General features: G+C 40.4%; 2 protein-coding genes across 5 annotated transcripts in view; one reads left to right on the top strand and one right to left on the bottom strand.

The window, feature by feature from the left end:
- The window catches only part of FAM185A (family with sequence similarity 185 member A), a 159,093-nt gene extending 154,084 nt beyond the window's left edge, over positions 1-5,009 (top strand). Inside the window, exon 9 of the mRNA XM_049893112.1 lies at positions 4,915-5,009. Coding sequence (XP_049749069.1) covers positions 4,915-4,920 — 6 coding nt within the window. The 3' untranslated portion in view covers positions 4,921-5,009. The remainder of the gene's footprint in view (positions 1-4,914) is intronic.
- FBXL13 (F-box and leucine rich repeat protein 13) overlaps positions 1-15,327 on the bottom strand; it is a 358,734-nt gene that overhangs the window by 131,883 nt on the left and 211,524 nt on the right. For all 4 annotated transcript variants that reach the window (XM_049893085.1, XM_049893086.1, XM_049893083.1 and 1 more), the window contains exons 13-17: positions 11,447-11,545; positions 10,346-10,463; positions 10,002-10,164; positions 5,781-5,900; positions 4,907-5,033 (exon numbers count right to left, since the gene is read on the bottom strand). In XM_049893085.1, coding sequence (XP_049749042.1) covers positions 4,907-5,033; positions 5,781-5,900; positions 10,002-10,164; positions 10,346-10,463; positions 11,447-11,545 — 627 coding nt within the window. The remainder of the gene's footprint in view (positions 1-4,906; positions 5,034-5,780; positions 5,901-10,001; positions 10,165-10,345; positions 10,464-11,446; positions 11,546-15,327) is intronic.

Here is a 15,327-nt window from a genome sequence, read left to right as displayed (position 1 = left end):
TACTTTATAACCACTTGCTCCATGCCTGTCTTCCCACCAGGACATAAGTGCTAGGAGAAAAGGCCATGTCTGTTTTGTTCATTCCAGCATACCCAGCACAAAACACAATGAAGTCAGAATAGACATTTGTTAACGAAATGAGGAGTGTAATTCTAACTGAAAAGTCATCATTAAAAAAGAATTAAGAGTGAACATATTATTAGAAAACTTAACAAATACTTTTTTTTCCCAAAAGGCACAACTGGTGACATTTGATCTTTGGTGAATACCTGTAACATTCCACATTTAAATCTCAAGTGTTCAGTCTGCAGTCAATTTTGCTCTTCATCAGACCTACAATCAGGCGGTGTTTAGCTCCCCAAGTTGGACATCTGAGCTGACTCATTTTAATTTGACTGTGAGGTTAGCTTCCACAGCTGTTCTAGAGTTGTCAGTGTCAATCATTTGGCTTTTAGAGCAGATTTTAACTGACTCAGAGGAAGAAAACAACAGGTTTTCAGACTTATTTTTCAGTCTTTCAGCAGAGAACAACTAGCATCCTTCCCCACAGATGTCCATTGGCAGCTGTCACAGATGACATATATTCTTTACAAGAAAACAAAAACAGTGAATGGAACCTGGGGGGTATATCCCTAAGTTTCTAACTTGTCCTTAGTAGATGAAATTTTAATATATGGTGTTTGAAAATAAAAACCAAAAGCTAAAAACAAAGGTAGAGTGTTCTCTCTAGGTACCAAAAAAAAAAAAAAACCCGTTGCCAGTTGAGTTGATTCCGACTCATAGCACCCTATAGGACAGAGTAGAACTGCCGCATACAATTTCCAAGGCTGTAAATTTTTACGGAAGCAGACTGCGGCATCTTTCTCCTGCAGAGCAACTAGTGGGTTTGAACCAACGACCTTTCAGCTAGCAACTGAGCACTTAACCACTGTGCCACCAGGGCTCCTTCTTTCTAGGTAGAAGGGTAGAAACTTCACTCCGTTCATTTAACAAATATTCACTGGGCACTTGAGGCATGTAATAAAAGCTATGGTGGAATTATATTTTGATATATTTAATAATGTGCTTTGGTTTTCTATTTGTTGTTATCCTGAGACCCTTCAGACAACAGCTGGGAATTCTACTTGTATGTGTCAGAGAAGGGATTTTACAGAACACAGGAGGAAAAAAAAAATCCTGGACCTATGAGCTTCAAAAGAAAGACTTGGGGCATAACATTTTGAAAAGCCATGTAATCAGTGGAACATTTTTTCCACCCCTAGACTGGGTGAAGAGTCTATGCCAAGAAAAAGGAAAAGAGTGGAGAAGGGAAGAGAGGGAGGGAGAGGAGGGGAGGAGAAGGGAGAGAGGAAATGAAAGGAGGAGAAAGAAGGGGAGAAGATGGAAAGGGGGAGCCGGAGGGAAGCAAAAGCATGAGATGCTGGGGGATCCCCCATATGGGGCTCTGTTCTAACCTCCCTGGACTTTACTCAGCTGTAGAGAAAGATGGAACCTCCATATAGGTTTGGCGACCTAGGGTGAAACAGGAACCCATTCTACCTTTCCCTGGTACGGTGGGGAACAAGCATCATGGTAGAGGACAGCAACAAGACATCAGAGTTTTCCTGTGCTCATTATTGTATCACATAAGATCCAATGAGGGAAACAAAAATCACTGATTATTCAAAACTAAGGAATTTTTAATTGTAATTGGAAATTGGTTACATAGGTGATAGAGAATCTGAGAAGCCAACCAGGATAATGACAAAATCTAGAGATTAGCAGCAACAGGAAGCCACTGCTAACACCTATGGTGGAAGGACAGAGGGAAGGGGGCCAAGGTCACCCAGTGAAGCTGGAGCCACAGCAGGCTGGTTCAAAGGCAGTGGACCACACAGACGAAATGCAACTGCTGATGATGATACAAAGAAAGATAGGGAAAACCCTGGCCTCTCCTTTCTTCTGACTTTCCAGTCTCTCACAAATGCCTCTTAAGCCCAACATGAGAAGTTAAACCTGCATGGGTCAGCCACTCTGTACCAGAGCAGGGAGGGGAAGGGTCAGGAATGGGTCTGAGGACAAGCACATCCAAGAGAAAATGTCTGCATGGGATATCTAGGACTATGGATCTAAGCCTCATAGATGCCCCATGTTCCAGCAAGGCCCACACATGACAAGGGTGCTTGAAAACTTGAAGGCATCTACTTCAATAGAAAATCAAAAATGCATAGGCCCTTGGACATCTCGGGGGATTCCAGATGGACAGAAGACAACTCTGAGAGGACCAGACACTGACCCCACCATGCACCGGCTTCATGTTACCGCTCCCCGCTTCCACTCAAATACCACACTTAGATGATACTCCAAAGAAGAGGGGAGGAGACCATTTAGGAAAATGGAGGCTGAGTTAAAGTTCACTGGTAGATAAGAAAGGAAGGAACCCAAGCTGATGAACAGAGACACAGTCCTTCATGTGAAAGAGCTCACTGAATGGTGGGCAAGGACGGACACTGTGCAGTCAGAAACAGACCATGTTAAAAGAGGCACGGGAGCTGGAGATGCATGTAGAGAAGTTCCTCACAGACCGGTGATATTTGATCTGAGCCTTGAGAAATGAAGAAGGATTTAACAAGCAGATGCATGGAAGGATGGAGATTATTAACGTCAGAGGAAATAGCAATACAGGGAGGCATGGGGATATTTCAGGAAAAGCATTAAAATGTAGCTTGAGATGGTACTTAGTTGACAGATATTTGTGTGCATGTGATATTTTTGCAATATGAAACTTGGAATAAAGTTTCCAGGAAACAGGAATGAAGAGAGAGAGGAAGCAAGATCAGTAAAACAAAATAAAAAGGAAGACTCGAGAATACAACTAGACTTGGAATTTCCACATCAATATCTTTTTAACTTTCAGAGTCTCTTTCTAAAGGATACTCACCTCTCTGTTATCTTCCTGTATCCCTCCCATGGCACTGCTTTTGAACAGAAACCAGTATACTCCTTACCTAACTCCCATTACTTTGGGTCGATTCTGACTCATGGTAACCCCATGTGTTACAGAGTAAAACTGCTCCCATAGGGTGTTCTTGGCTGTAATCTTAACGGAAGCAGACTGCTAGGCCTTTCTTTCATGGTACCAGTGAGTGAGCTTGAACCTCCAACCTTTAGGTTAATAGTTTAGCACAAATTATTTGCACCACCTAGGGACAATTAAAGTCTTTCAGAAACATGGCAGATCTCCCAGAGTTTATCCTTTTGATTAATAAATGACACGTCATTGGAGAGAGTAGGATGGGAACAACCTAAGTTTCAACTATGAGGAGCATCAGTGGCAGCTTGCAGGAAACAAGTTCCTCAAAATTTATCATTGTATATTTGATGGGGCCTATATAAAAAGAAAAAAAAAATTTTTTTTTTTTTTATACTAGACTTTATACTAGACTTCAGCCTTGAACTAAAGACTTAGACCTCGAGGCACCCAGGTAGTCTTACAGAATGTGCAATCCACAAGAAAAATATACTTAAGCCATATAAAATATATTATCTCTTTACTGACTAAACTTCTATAATAAAACAAATTTCAGATCTGTCATGTAACTTTTCAATTTGTCAGGACTTTCCTCAAAAGACTGAGTTTTGCTACTGTTATGGATTGAATTATGTCCCACAAAAATATGTATTGTAAATCCTAACCTCTATGCTTGTGGTTATAACTCCATTTAGGAATGAGTTGCCTTTGTTAAGTGAATGAGGCAGGATTAGTGTAGGGTATATTTTGAGTCAATCTCTTTTTAGATATAAAAGAGATTAAACAAGCAAGCAGAGCAGAGATAGGGGAAGAAAGATGCCAACGCACATGAAGATCGCCCAGGAGCAGGAACTCAAAGAAACAAGGACCTTCCTCCGGAGGTGGCAGAGACACAAAGCTTTCCCCTAGAGCTGCCACCCTGAATTCAGACTTCTGCCCTCCTAAACTGTGAGAAAATAAATTTCTGCCTGTTAAAGCCACCCCACTTGTGGTATTTCTGTTACAGCAACACTAGAGAATTAAGGCAGCTACTTTTTAAAGAGAGAAACAAGACCATTAATTTACAAATATCTTCATCTAAAAAAAATTCTCACAACTGGATCAATAAGCAACAGCACAATAAATGGAGAAAAGATTGACAATGTCAAGGATTTCATTTTAATGGATCCACAATCAACAACCATGGAAGCAGCAGTCAAGAAATCAAACGAAGCATTGCATTGGGCAAATCTGCTGCAAAAGACCTCTGTAAAGTGCTAAAAAGCAAAGAAGTCACTTTGAGGACTAAGGTGTGACTACCCAAGCCATGGTGTTTTCAATCACTTCATGTGCATGAGGAAGTTGGGCAATGAATAAGGAAGACCGAAGAAGAACAGATGCCTTTGAATTGTGGTGGTGGCAAAGAATATTGGATATAACATGGACTGCCAAAAGAGCGAACAAATCTGACTTGGAAGAAGTACAGCAAGAATGCTCCTTAGAAGCAAGGATGGCGAGACTTCATCTCACATACTTTGGACACGTTATCAGGAGGCCAGTCCCTGGAGAACGACATCGTACTTGGTCAAACAGAGGGTCAGAGAAAAAGAGGAAGACCCTCAAAGAGATGAATTGACACAGTGGCTGCAACAATATGTTCAAGCATAACAATGATTGTGAGAATGGCTCAGGACTGTGCAGTGTTTTGTTCTGTTGTACACAGGGTCACCATGAGTCAGAACTGACTTAATGGCACCTAACAACATCACTCTTCCAGAAACAGTATTCATAAATTTGCGTTCTATGATTTAAGAAATAAAATTGTGGTTCTAGCCATTGTTTAAAAAATGTCAGATGGTATATTACAGAAAACAATAAAAGTCACTAAACTGTTTTGAATTGTTTTGTTTTGTTTACCTCATTAGAGATGACTGTTCCGGAGAGATCTACAGATACCAAGGAAAAGATGTTTACAATATGCTCAATTCCCAGGTCAGTCAAATGTTCACAATTTCGTAAATTCAGGTAGTTTAAATTAGGGCACCTGAAAGAAAATAGCATGAAGAATTAATTTTAGCTTTCACCATGTTATCAGTAGCAATTTCTTCATATCAAAACTACCTGGGGAAAGTAAATGATATTGAAGCAAGGAGTTCCCTTCACATAAAAGTAAGCTTAAAAGTAAAAAATAATTTGGACTTACAAAATTGGAAGAAAAGGTGGAGAATTAGTATATATAGGTATTTCTTTCTATGATTTAGTTTCCTATTGCAATTACAATTTCTAATAAAAAAAAAGTACACACAAAAAAGTATCAAGTAAGTACTATGGTAAATGACCACTAAAAGTGCAAGGTTAAGTTTTTCACTTATACTTTACAAGTTTGCTATAGAAATTGGGCTTGACCTTTAGTGAACATTGACCTCGGACAAGTACGAAGGGGTAAGGATAAACCCACCAGCCATAACATCCCTAGGCAAACACCAGAACAGAGGTTTACATAGAGATAACATCCTTGAAAAGTACACAGATGTCACCATGTCTAGACATAAAATGACTATCCCAAACTCTCTCTTAGTTGAAAGTAACATATCAGATATAATTAAGAGGTTAGTACAATCTGTGACTTCTATGTCTTTTATCTGCTTTCACTGAGCATTGGACCAATTTCTGGGCATCCCTGATATTTTCCAAATGATTTAAGTCTTTCTTTTAGGTCTATCTCTGATCTCTCCTATTAGCAAATATGCAATTGCTAGTGACACGATCATAAGATAGTGTTCTGTCATACCGCTCCGATAGTCTCACAATGGAAGCATCACCCAAGTGGATACAGTTATTTAAATTTAGCTCTCTTATCTTTGTGCTCACAGGACCATCAAGCAGTTGCTTGAGTCCTACATCACCAATTCTGTAGGAAAGAGTGAGAAAAACATTACATATGATTTTATATATAAATACACAGAATACTATTAAAAGAATAGTTACTATACTCAATACATTTCAAAGTAACTAATATCTATACATTGGTATTTTTTCAACATTTTAAAATCAAATTTGATTATATAGTTTTTAATGTAATATAAAAAGTATAAATGATAGTAATGGAAGAGTATTAATCACAATGTTCACTAAATTAGGTAGCATGATTATAAGACAGATGGCCATTAAGGTCTCTTTCTCTTGAATTAAAATGTGATCAGGTTAAGCAGCCCCTGCTGCAATTGCCCGTAATAGGAAAATACAAAAACTTATGAGAGGGAGAACAAAGACTAAGAGTGAAACTACTGCCACAATCTGGGAGGATTTTCCACAAAACACAAGGTCAATGAAACTGGACGGCAAACTCAACAATGACCTATGAATTCTTTCCCTCTGAATCTGAGAAAACCTGAGGCTGAAAAAAGGCTCTGACCTCAGCCTTCCCACAATGTCTGTCCCTAAACAGAGATGCATTTTGCATTTGAGGAAGTAAAGCAGGACAGGAGATTGCACATTACATTCTGAGAGAGGCAGTTTTCACCCACAACAACCCTGAAGGTGGGTGTACAGATGGGAAGAGCCTGAGAAGCACGACATGCTGAGAAGTGACATTTTGTATAGCTTCCATACAGTCGGGTTCACAAAGAACTGAGCAGCACAGGCAGAAGGAGAGCCCATTTCAGCTGAATTGAAAGAGTAGTTTCATGCCTGCTGTGCCCATCAACCCACCTCCCACCTATAATTTGAGAAGGAAACTTTGCCAGCATCTGGGAGAACCATTAAGGGCAAGGAACAGGATGGGGTGGGAAGTTGGGGGAGGGTTGGAATCCAATGCAACAACAAAAAAAGTTGCCATCAATTCAATTCCAACTCATGGCGACTCCTGTATTACAGAGTAGAGTTGCTCCACGGGGAAACCTGTGTTGTCATTGGGTGCTGTAAAGTCAGTTTCAACTCAGGCGACCCCATGTGAAAGTGCAGAACTGCCCCATAAGGCTTTTTTGGCTGTAATCTTTACAGAAGCAAATTGCCAGGTCTTTCTACCGCAGAGCCACTAGGTGAGTTTGGGCCACCATCCTTGCAGTTAGGAGCCAAGCACTTAACTGTTTGTCCTCCAGGGTGCCTGGGGCAGCTTATACATCTTATCTATTAGCAAATACCAACGGTGGATTTTTCATCATGAGATTTTTTATACTAACAAGATTTTAAAACACTGTATAAGAGTTGTAAGACTGAGAAAACATACCTCTGAAAATGATTTTAAAAAGATAACAGAAGAACATTTTAAACAGTGTGAAAGAAAAGTAGGAATTAATAAGGAGAGATCTGGTTGAAATAAAAATGAGGATAGTCTAAGATAAATTCTGAGTGAAACAGTTGCTATCTGAGATAAGAACAGATGGCCAAGAAGCTAAATATTTAGTGATAAGATAGTAACCTGATTTAAGGCATCCAAACAAAAATGACCCTTTATAAAACTGAATTAGTAAGTAGAGGGCATGTTTGAGAAGTTCCCTTGGAATATGAAAGGATGAAAACTTAAAAATAAATGAGATAGAAAGTAGAGTATTAAGATTCAACCTTGGAATAAGGGGGTCCTTGAGAAAGATATAAGAACAAATTAAAAAAAAAATAATAATCAGAGGTATATGAAAGCTTTTGAAATAGCAAAACACAATCCATAAAAACAATCCATACATACATTAAAACAGAGAACACGAAAGAAAACAAGAAAGCAAATATAAGTCCAAATAGTAGAACACATGGAAGAGACCAAAGAAGACCAAATACATAAATTTTATAATAATGATAAATATAGTTTAAAATGTGGCTTATTAAAAGAGATTCTCAAATTGGTTTAACAATATCTAAACTACAAGCAGTTTACAAGAAACACATTTAAAATAAAATGACAACAAAAACAAAGATATTGCAAAGATTGTTGTTGTTGTTAGGTGCTGTCCAGTTGGTTCCGATTCATAGTAACCCTATGTACAACAGGACAAAACACTGCCAGTCCTGCGCCATCCTCACAATCGTTGTGCTTGAGTCCATTGTTGCAGCCACTGTGTCAGTCCAACACCCACTGAGGGTCTTGCTCTTTTTCGCTGGCCCTCTACTTTACCAAGCATGCAAACTTAATACAGGGGTGGAAGTTTTATATTGAGTCCAAATACTATGCTAGTAAAAATATTAAACAAAACTAACAGGATTATTTTATATTGATTAAAGGTATGACCCCCAATGAAAATAATTTGACCAGATATAGAATATTGAAATCATATCCTTTCCCCTCTTGAAATGGTGTACAGTAAAAAGGTATAATGGTGTAATTATGGGAAAAAAATATATATATATTTATATATATACATTAAAAAAAACCCAAAAAAACCCAAAAAAACCCAAACCCATTGCCATCAAGTCAATTTGGACTCATAGCAGCCCTATAGGACAGGGTAGAACTGCCTTGTACTGTTTCCAAGGAGTGGCTGGTGGATTCGAAGTGCCGACCTATTGTTTAGCAGCCTGAGCTCTTAAACACTATGCCACCAGAGCGCTCTCTCTTCCTCCTTCCCTCCCTCCCTCTCTCTCTAAGTTCCTTTCCAATGACCCTGTCTTAAGTCCGCTCTGACATAAGTCGAATACCTCTTGAGATATAAAAGGCAGAGGCAAGCAGAGAGACAGGGGGACCTCATACCACCAAGAAAGCAGCACCAGGAGCAGAGCTCCTCCTTGGTACACGGGGTCCCTGTGCCTGAGAAGCTCTTTGACCAGCGGAAGATTGAGGACAAGGACCTTCCTCCAGAGCCGACACAGAAAAAGCCTTCCCCTGGAGCCAAAGGCCAACTGCACTTATGACTCTTTTTTTTTTTTTTTGTACATCTTATCATTAGTAATATGTACCACATACAGTGTAGCAGCACATAATTTATCAGTGTTATTCTCAGATAACCTATTGCCATCAAGTCGATTCCGACTCATAGCGACCCACAGGACAGAGTAGAACTGCCCCATAAAGTTTCCAAGGAGTGCATGGTGGATTCCAACTACCAACATTATTTTGGCAACACTATCCCAACTTCCATGGGCTCTGCAGTGTCGTGGAGAAGGTGTGTCCACCATGCCACACACATCCCGAGACGTGCCAGGAGCACCCCACCGATGTTGAGCAATGGGCACCCAAGACAGGGCGGCCCTGACTCTTGCATAATGCCAATTTTCACTTAACTACCTGGTTTTTGGAACTTAACCCTGTCAACAAGTGGGTGTATAAGGATTCCACACAGGGGAGAGGCTGGGATATCCACTGGCAAAGAGGCTTCAGCAAGACTTTGATCTCTGTTTACCTGAGAATGGAAACCCTGGTGGCTTAGTGGTTAAGATTTTGGCTGTTAACCAAAAGGTTGGCAGTTCAAATCCACCAGCCACTCCTTGGAAACCCTATGGGACCATTTTGCTCTGTCCCATTGGGTTGCTATGAGTCAGAATTGACTCAACGGTGATGGTTGGGGGGGGTACTACCTGAGAATACCAGGATAGAAGGCCAATAATGGCCCAGCGGAAGATAAGGTTTTAGTAGGAACTTGCCATCCATCAGTCTGTGAGAGGAGAAGTCTAACCAGAATCCAAAAGGAAAACCTTTAGTAAAATGTTCCCTGTAAGCAAGTCAGAAAGTCCATTTAGGAAAGAATCTATTAACTGAACCAGCTGTGGGAACCCTCACTAAGAAAAAAAAAACTAAGAAAGACAGACCAAAAGTGTTCCTGGGAGTTCTCTTAATCTTACAAGGGCCTATGAATCCTCAAATCCTGAGCTTTCCCTGACAATCTCCCTGTAGCCCCATACAACCAGTCTGAGTTGGGTACCCCTCCTCTGTGTTCCCACAGAACTCTGTATTTACCTCCACATTGGCATTTGGACTCCTGCCTTTCCTGTGTACCCCACTAACCAGTAAGCTCCTTAGGGAGAAAGCCTGACATACACTATTCAATCAATGTTTCTTGAATAAATGACTAGATAGCTTCATTACCCTACACAATTTGCCAAATTCAACACAGTCAGTTGCTTCAAAACTGAAAGGGACTTGAGGCTGCCATCTGTTAATCCTTTGCAGTCCACCATGTAAATGTGACGGATATTCGGATAATGTTTGTCTATAAATTTGAAGCAACTATCGGTGATCCTTTTATTTCCTGTTACAAAACACAAGAAAAGACAAGAATTCTATTTATAACGTCATAAGAGTAAAACTAAAAAATATAGAATGCAACCAAATTATCAACATGTAAGACATCCAGAAATACAAATACAGAGCAAAATACTAGAGCAACATTTTTTTAAAAAATGCTGAACCATATTTTTAATAGCACAGACCTTCAAATCGGATCTTTCTGAGATTACAGGTGGAAAGAGCTTTGAAAGCACAATCGGAGATATGTGGCGCACCGATGAAAACCACTGATGTAATACGAGAGCACTTTTCAACTAAAGCCTTCAGGAGAAAAAAGAGAATGAAATTCAACCAGTGCGTAAAACAAGCTTAGGAAAGTAATGAGGTCACTTTTTTTCTCTCAATATTTTTAAAAACTGGCACATTAACTATTAAAATTTACCAATTTCAGAGAAAATGGAATTTCATTCAATATATATTTTAGTACATTTACATTTGAGTAATGCAGAGGAAACGGAATTAAATCATGTTATAAAAAAAAAAAAAAAAAAACCATTGCCATTGAGTTGACCCACCTCGTGGCATCACCATGTGTGCCATTGCCATTGAGTGAGTTGACCCACCTCGTGGCATCACCATGTGTGCCACTGCCATTGAGCTGACCCACCTCGTGGCATCACCATGTGTGCCATTACCATTGAGTGAGTTGACCCACCTCGTGGCATCACCATGTGTGCCATTGCCATTGAGCTGACCCACCTCATGGCATCACCATGTGTGCCATTGCCATTGAGTGAGTTGACCCACCTCGTGGCATCACCATGTGTGCAGAGTAAAACTGCTCCATCAGGTTTTAAAGGCTGTGACCGTCAGAAGCAGATCACCAGGACTTTCTTCTGAGGCGCCTCTGGGTTGGTTCAAACCACCAACCTTTTGGTTAGTAGTTGAGCACTTAACCATTTACACCACCCAGGGACTCTAAGAGTATGGGGGTGGGGGAAGAGTATGGAAAAACATGAGACAATGGGATGTTGAAAAATATACATTTAGTAGCTAGATATGGAGAACTAAACTTAGTGCTTAGTTACAATATCACTGAAATGAAAATATCCTAACCATGAAACAGTTCTTAAGAGTTCTAAGTTTCTAAAGATTCCAGTGTTTAAATGTTTGTGTGCATGTGTGCGTATAAATTTTTCATGATTTTCTCCTATAAAAAAAAAGATTAAAATTTCATTCATATTTTCCAATAATTCACGTCACTAGAAAATATGCCCATCTAATGGGACTTTCCAGTTACCTACTTTTACGCATTTGTCCGTCAGAGTTGGCATATCATTGATGGTCAGATGCATAATTCCACTACAGCTGTTTGCAATGTTCCTGAAGCCTTGGACTGAAATCTAAATTGTACAGAGCAGGCGAAAATGATGGGAGAACCCATTAGCATGACATCTAATAAAACCTCAAGGCAGTAATAACCAAAGGTATGTTATGATTTTGTTACTATATTTCAAAATTAAAACGATAAAATATGGCAGGCATACAGGGAAAGAATATAGTCCTGATTTTTTTTTTTAAATTGTATTGCAGTGAAATGCACATAACATGAAATTAACAATTTTAAAGTGAACAATTCAGTGATATTTAATACATGAAAAATATTGTGCAACCATGACCTCTGTCGAGTTCTAAAAAATTGTAATCACCTCATAAGGAAACCCGTAATTATTAAGCAGTTGCTCCCCATTCCCCTCCCCTCAGTCCCCACAACCACTTTTTTTTTTTAATAATTTTTATTGTGCTTTAAGTGAAAGTTTACAAATCAAGTCAGTCTGTCACATATAAGCTTATATACACCTTACTCCATACTCCCACTTACCCTCCCCCTAATGAGTCAGCCCGCTCCCTCCTTCCAGTCTCTGCTTTCGTGACGGTTTTGCCAGTTTCTAACCCTCTCTACCCTCCTATCTCCCCTCCAGACAGGAGATGCCAACACAGTCTCAAGTGTCCATCTGATACAAGTAGCTCACTCTTGGTCAGCATCTCTCTCCAACCCATTGTCCAGTCCCTTCCATGTCTGATGAGTTGTCTTCGGGAATGGTTCCTGTCCTGGGCCAACAGAAGGTTTGGGGACCATGACCGCCAGGATTCCTCTAGTCTCAGTCAGACCATTAAGTCTGGTCTTTTTATGAGAATTTGGGGTCTGCATCCCACTATTCTCCTGCTCCCTCAGGGGTTCTCTGTTGTGCTCCCCGTCAGGGCAGTCATCAGTTGTGGCCGGGCACCATCTAGTTCTTCTGGTCTCAGGATGATGTAAGTCTCTGGTTCATGTGGCCCTTTCTGTCTCTTGGGCTCATAGTTCTCGTGTGACCTTGGTGTTCTTCATTCTCCTTTGATCCAGGTGGGTTGAGACCAACTGATGCATCTTAGATGGCCGCTTGTTAGCATTTAAGACCCCAGATGCCACACTTCAAAGTGGGATACAGAATGTTTTCATAATAGAATTATTTTGGCAATTGACTTAGAAGTCCCCTTAAACCATGGTCCCCAAACCCCCACCCTTGCTCCACTGACCTTTGAAGCATTCAGTTTATCTCGGAAACTGCTTTTGGTCCAGTCCAGTTGAGCTGACCTTCCCTGTATTGAGTATTGTCCCTCCCGTCACCTAAAGTAGTTCTTATCTACTAACTAATTAGTAAATAACCCTCTCCTCCCCTCCCTCCCTCCCTCCCCCCCTCATAACCACGAAAGTATGCTTTCTTCTCAGTTTATACTATTTCTCAAGATCTTATAATAGTGGTCTTATACAATATCTGTCCTTTTGCAACTGACTAATTTCACTCAGCATAATGCCTTCCAGGTTCCTCCATGTTATGAAATGTTTCACAGATTCATCACTGTTCTTTATCAATGCGTAGTATTCCATTGTGTGAATATACCACAATTTATTTACCCATTCATCCGTTGATGGACACCTTGGTTGCTTCCAGCTTTTTGCTATCGTAAACAGAGCTGCAATAAACATGGGTATGCATATATCTGTTCGTGTAAAGGCTCTTATTTCTCTAGGGTATATTCTGAGGAGTGGGATTTCTGGGTTGTATGGTAGTTCTATTTCTAACTTTTTAAGAAAACGCCAGATAGATTTCCAAAGTGGTTGTACCATTTTACATTCCCACCAGCAGTGTATAAGAGTTCCAGACTCTCTGCAGCCTCTCCAACATTTATCCTTTTGTGTTTTTTGGATTAATGCCAGCCTTGTTGGAGTGAGATGGAATCTCATCGTAGTTTTAATTTGCATTTTTCTAATGGCTAATGATCAAGAGCATTTTCTCATGTATCTGTTAGCTGCCTGAATATCTTCTTTAGTGAAGTGCGTGTTCATATCCTTTGCCCACTTTTTGATTGGGTTGTTTGTCTTTTTGTGGTTGAGTTTTAACAGAATCATATAGATTTTAGAGATCAGGCGCTGGTTGGAGATGTCATAGCTGAAAATTCTTTCCCAATCTGTAGGTGGTCTTTTTACTCTTTTGGTGAAGTCTTTAGATGAGGATAGGTGTTTGATTTTTAGGAGCTCCCAGTTATCTGGTTTCTCTTCGTCATTTTTGGTAATGGTTTGTATTCTGTTTATGGCTTGTATTAGGGCTCCTAGGGTTGTCCCTATTTTTTCTTCCATGATCTTTATTGTTTTAGTCTTGATGTTTAGGTTTTTGATCCACTTGGAGTTAGTTTTTTGCATGGTGTGAGGTATGGGTCCTGTTTCATTTTTTTGCAAATGGATATCCAGTTATGCCAGCACCTTTTGTTAAAAAGACTGTCTTTTCCCCAATTAACTGACACTGGGCCTTTGTCAAATATCAGCTGCTCATATGTGGATGGATTTATATCTGGGTTCTCAATTCTGTTCCATTGGTCTATGTGCCTGTTGTTGTACCAGTACCAGGCTGTTTTGACTACTCCCACAACCACTTTTTGTGGAACTGCCAAACTGCTTTCCACCAGCAGCTGCACCACAATGCTTGGTAAAGTAGAGGGCCAGTATAAAAGAAGAAGATGGATTGACACAGTGGCTGCAACAACGGGCTCAAACATGGAAACAATTGTGAGGATGGCGCAGGACCAGGCAGTGTTTCATTCTGTTGTGCATATGGTCACTATGAGTCAGAACTGACTCTGAGGCACCTAACAACATCCCTTGCCTTCAAAGGTTACAGAACACAATTGAGAACAACTGCCAATGACCCACCCGTGCTTAGTCATAAACGTGCTGGCCTACTAAAAGATGTTGGAACTACTCTTTCTCCTTCTCAGAAACACAGGGCCTGGACTGCTAGGCAGCTTGCACTCTAATACGGGATGCTGCTGCTTTTTTTTTTTCTTTTCTTTTTTTTTAGTTGAACTTAGATGAAGGTTTACAGAAAAAACTAGTTTTTCATCAAACAATTAGTACACACATTGTTCTATGAAATTGGTTAACAACCCCATGACATGTCAACACTCTCCATTCTCAAACCTGGGTTCCCTACTACCAGCTTTCCTGTTTCCTCCTGCCTTCCAGTCCCTGCCCCAGGGCTGGTGTGCCCCTTTAGTCTTGTTTTGTTCCATGGGCCTGTTCAATCTTTGGCTGAAGGGTGAACTTCAGGAGTGACCTAATTACTGAGCTGAAAGGCTGTCCAGGGCCCATACTCACAGAGTTTCTCCAGTCTCTGTCAGGCCAGCAAGTCTGGTCTTTCTTTTTAAGTTAGAATTTTGTTCTACATTTTTCTCCAGCTCTGTCCAGGACCCTCTATTGTGATCCCTGTCAGAGCAGCCAGTGGTGTTAGATAGGCACCATCTAGTTGTACTGGACTCAGTCTGGTGCAGGCCATGGTAGATGTAGTCCATTAGTCCTTTGGACTAATTTTTCCCTTGTGTCTTTAGTTTTCTTCATTTTTCCTTGCTCCTGAAGGGGTGAGACCAGTTGAGTATCCTAGATGGCTGCTCACAGGCTTTTAAGACCCCAGACACTACTCACCAAAGTAGAACGCAGAACATTTTCTTTATAAACTAAATGCAAATTGAGCTAGATGTTCCCTGAGACCACGGTCCCCACAGCCCTCAGGCTAGCAATTTGGTCCCTCAGGGAGTTTGGTTGTGTCTGTGGAGCTACCATGAGCTTGCCTTGTACAGCTTGTGCTGTCTT

This window comes from Elephas maximus, chromosome 8, assembly GCF_024166365.1.
Source record: "Elephas maximus indicus isolate mEleMax1 chromosome 8, mEleMax1 primary haplotype, whole genome shotgun sequence".
Lineage (NCBI taxonomy): Eukaryota > Metazoa > Chordata > Mammalia > Proboscidea > Elephantidae > Elephas > Elephas maximus.
Note: the sequence above shows the minus strand (reverse complement) of the source record. Positions and strands in the feature narration are given on the sequence as shown.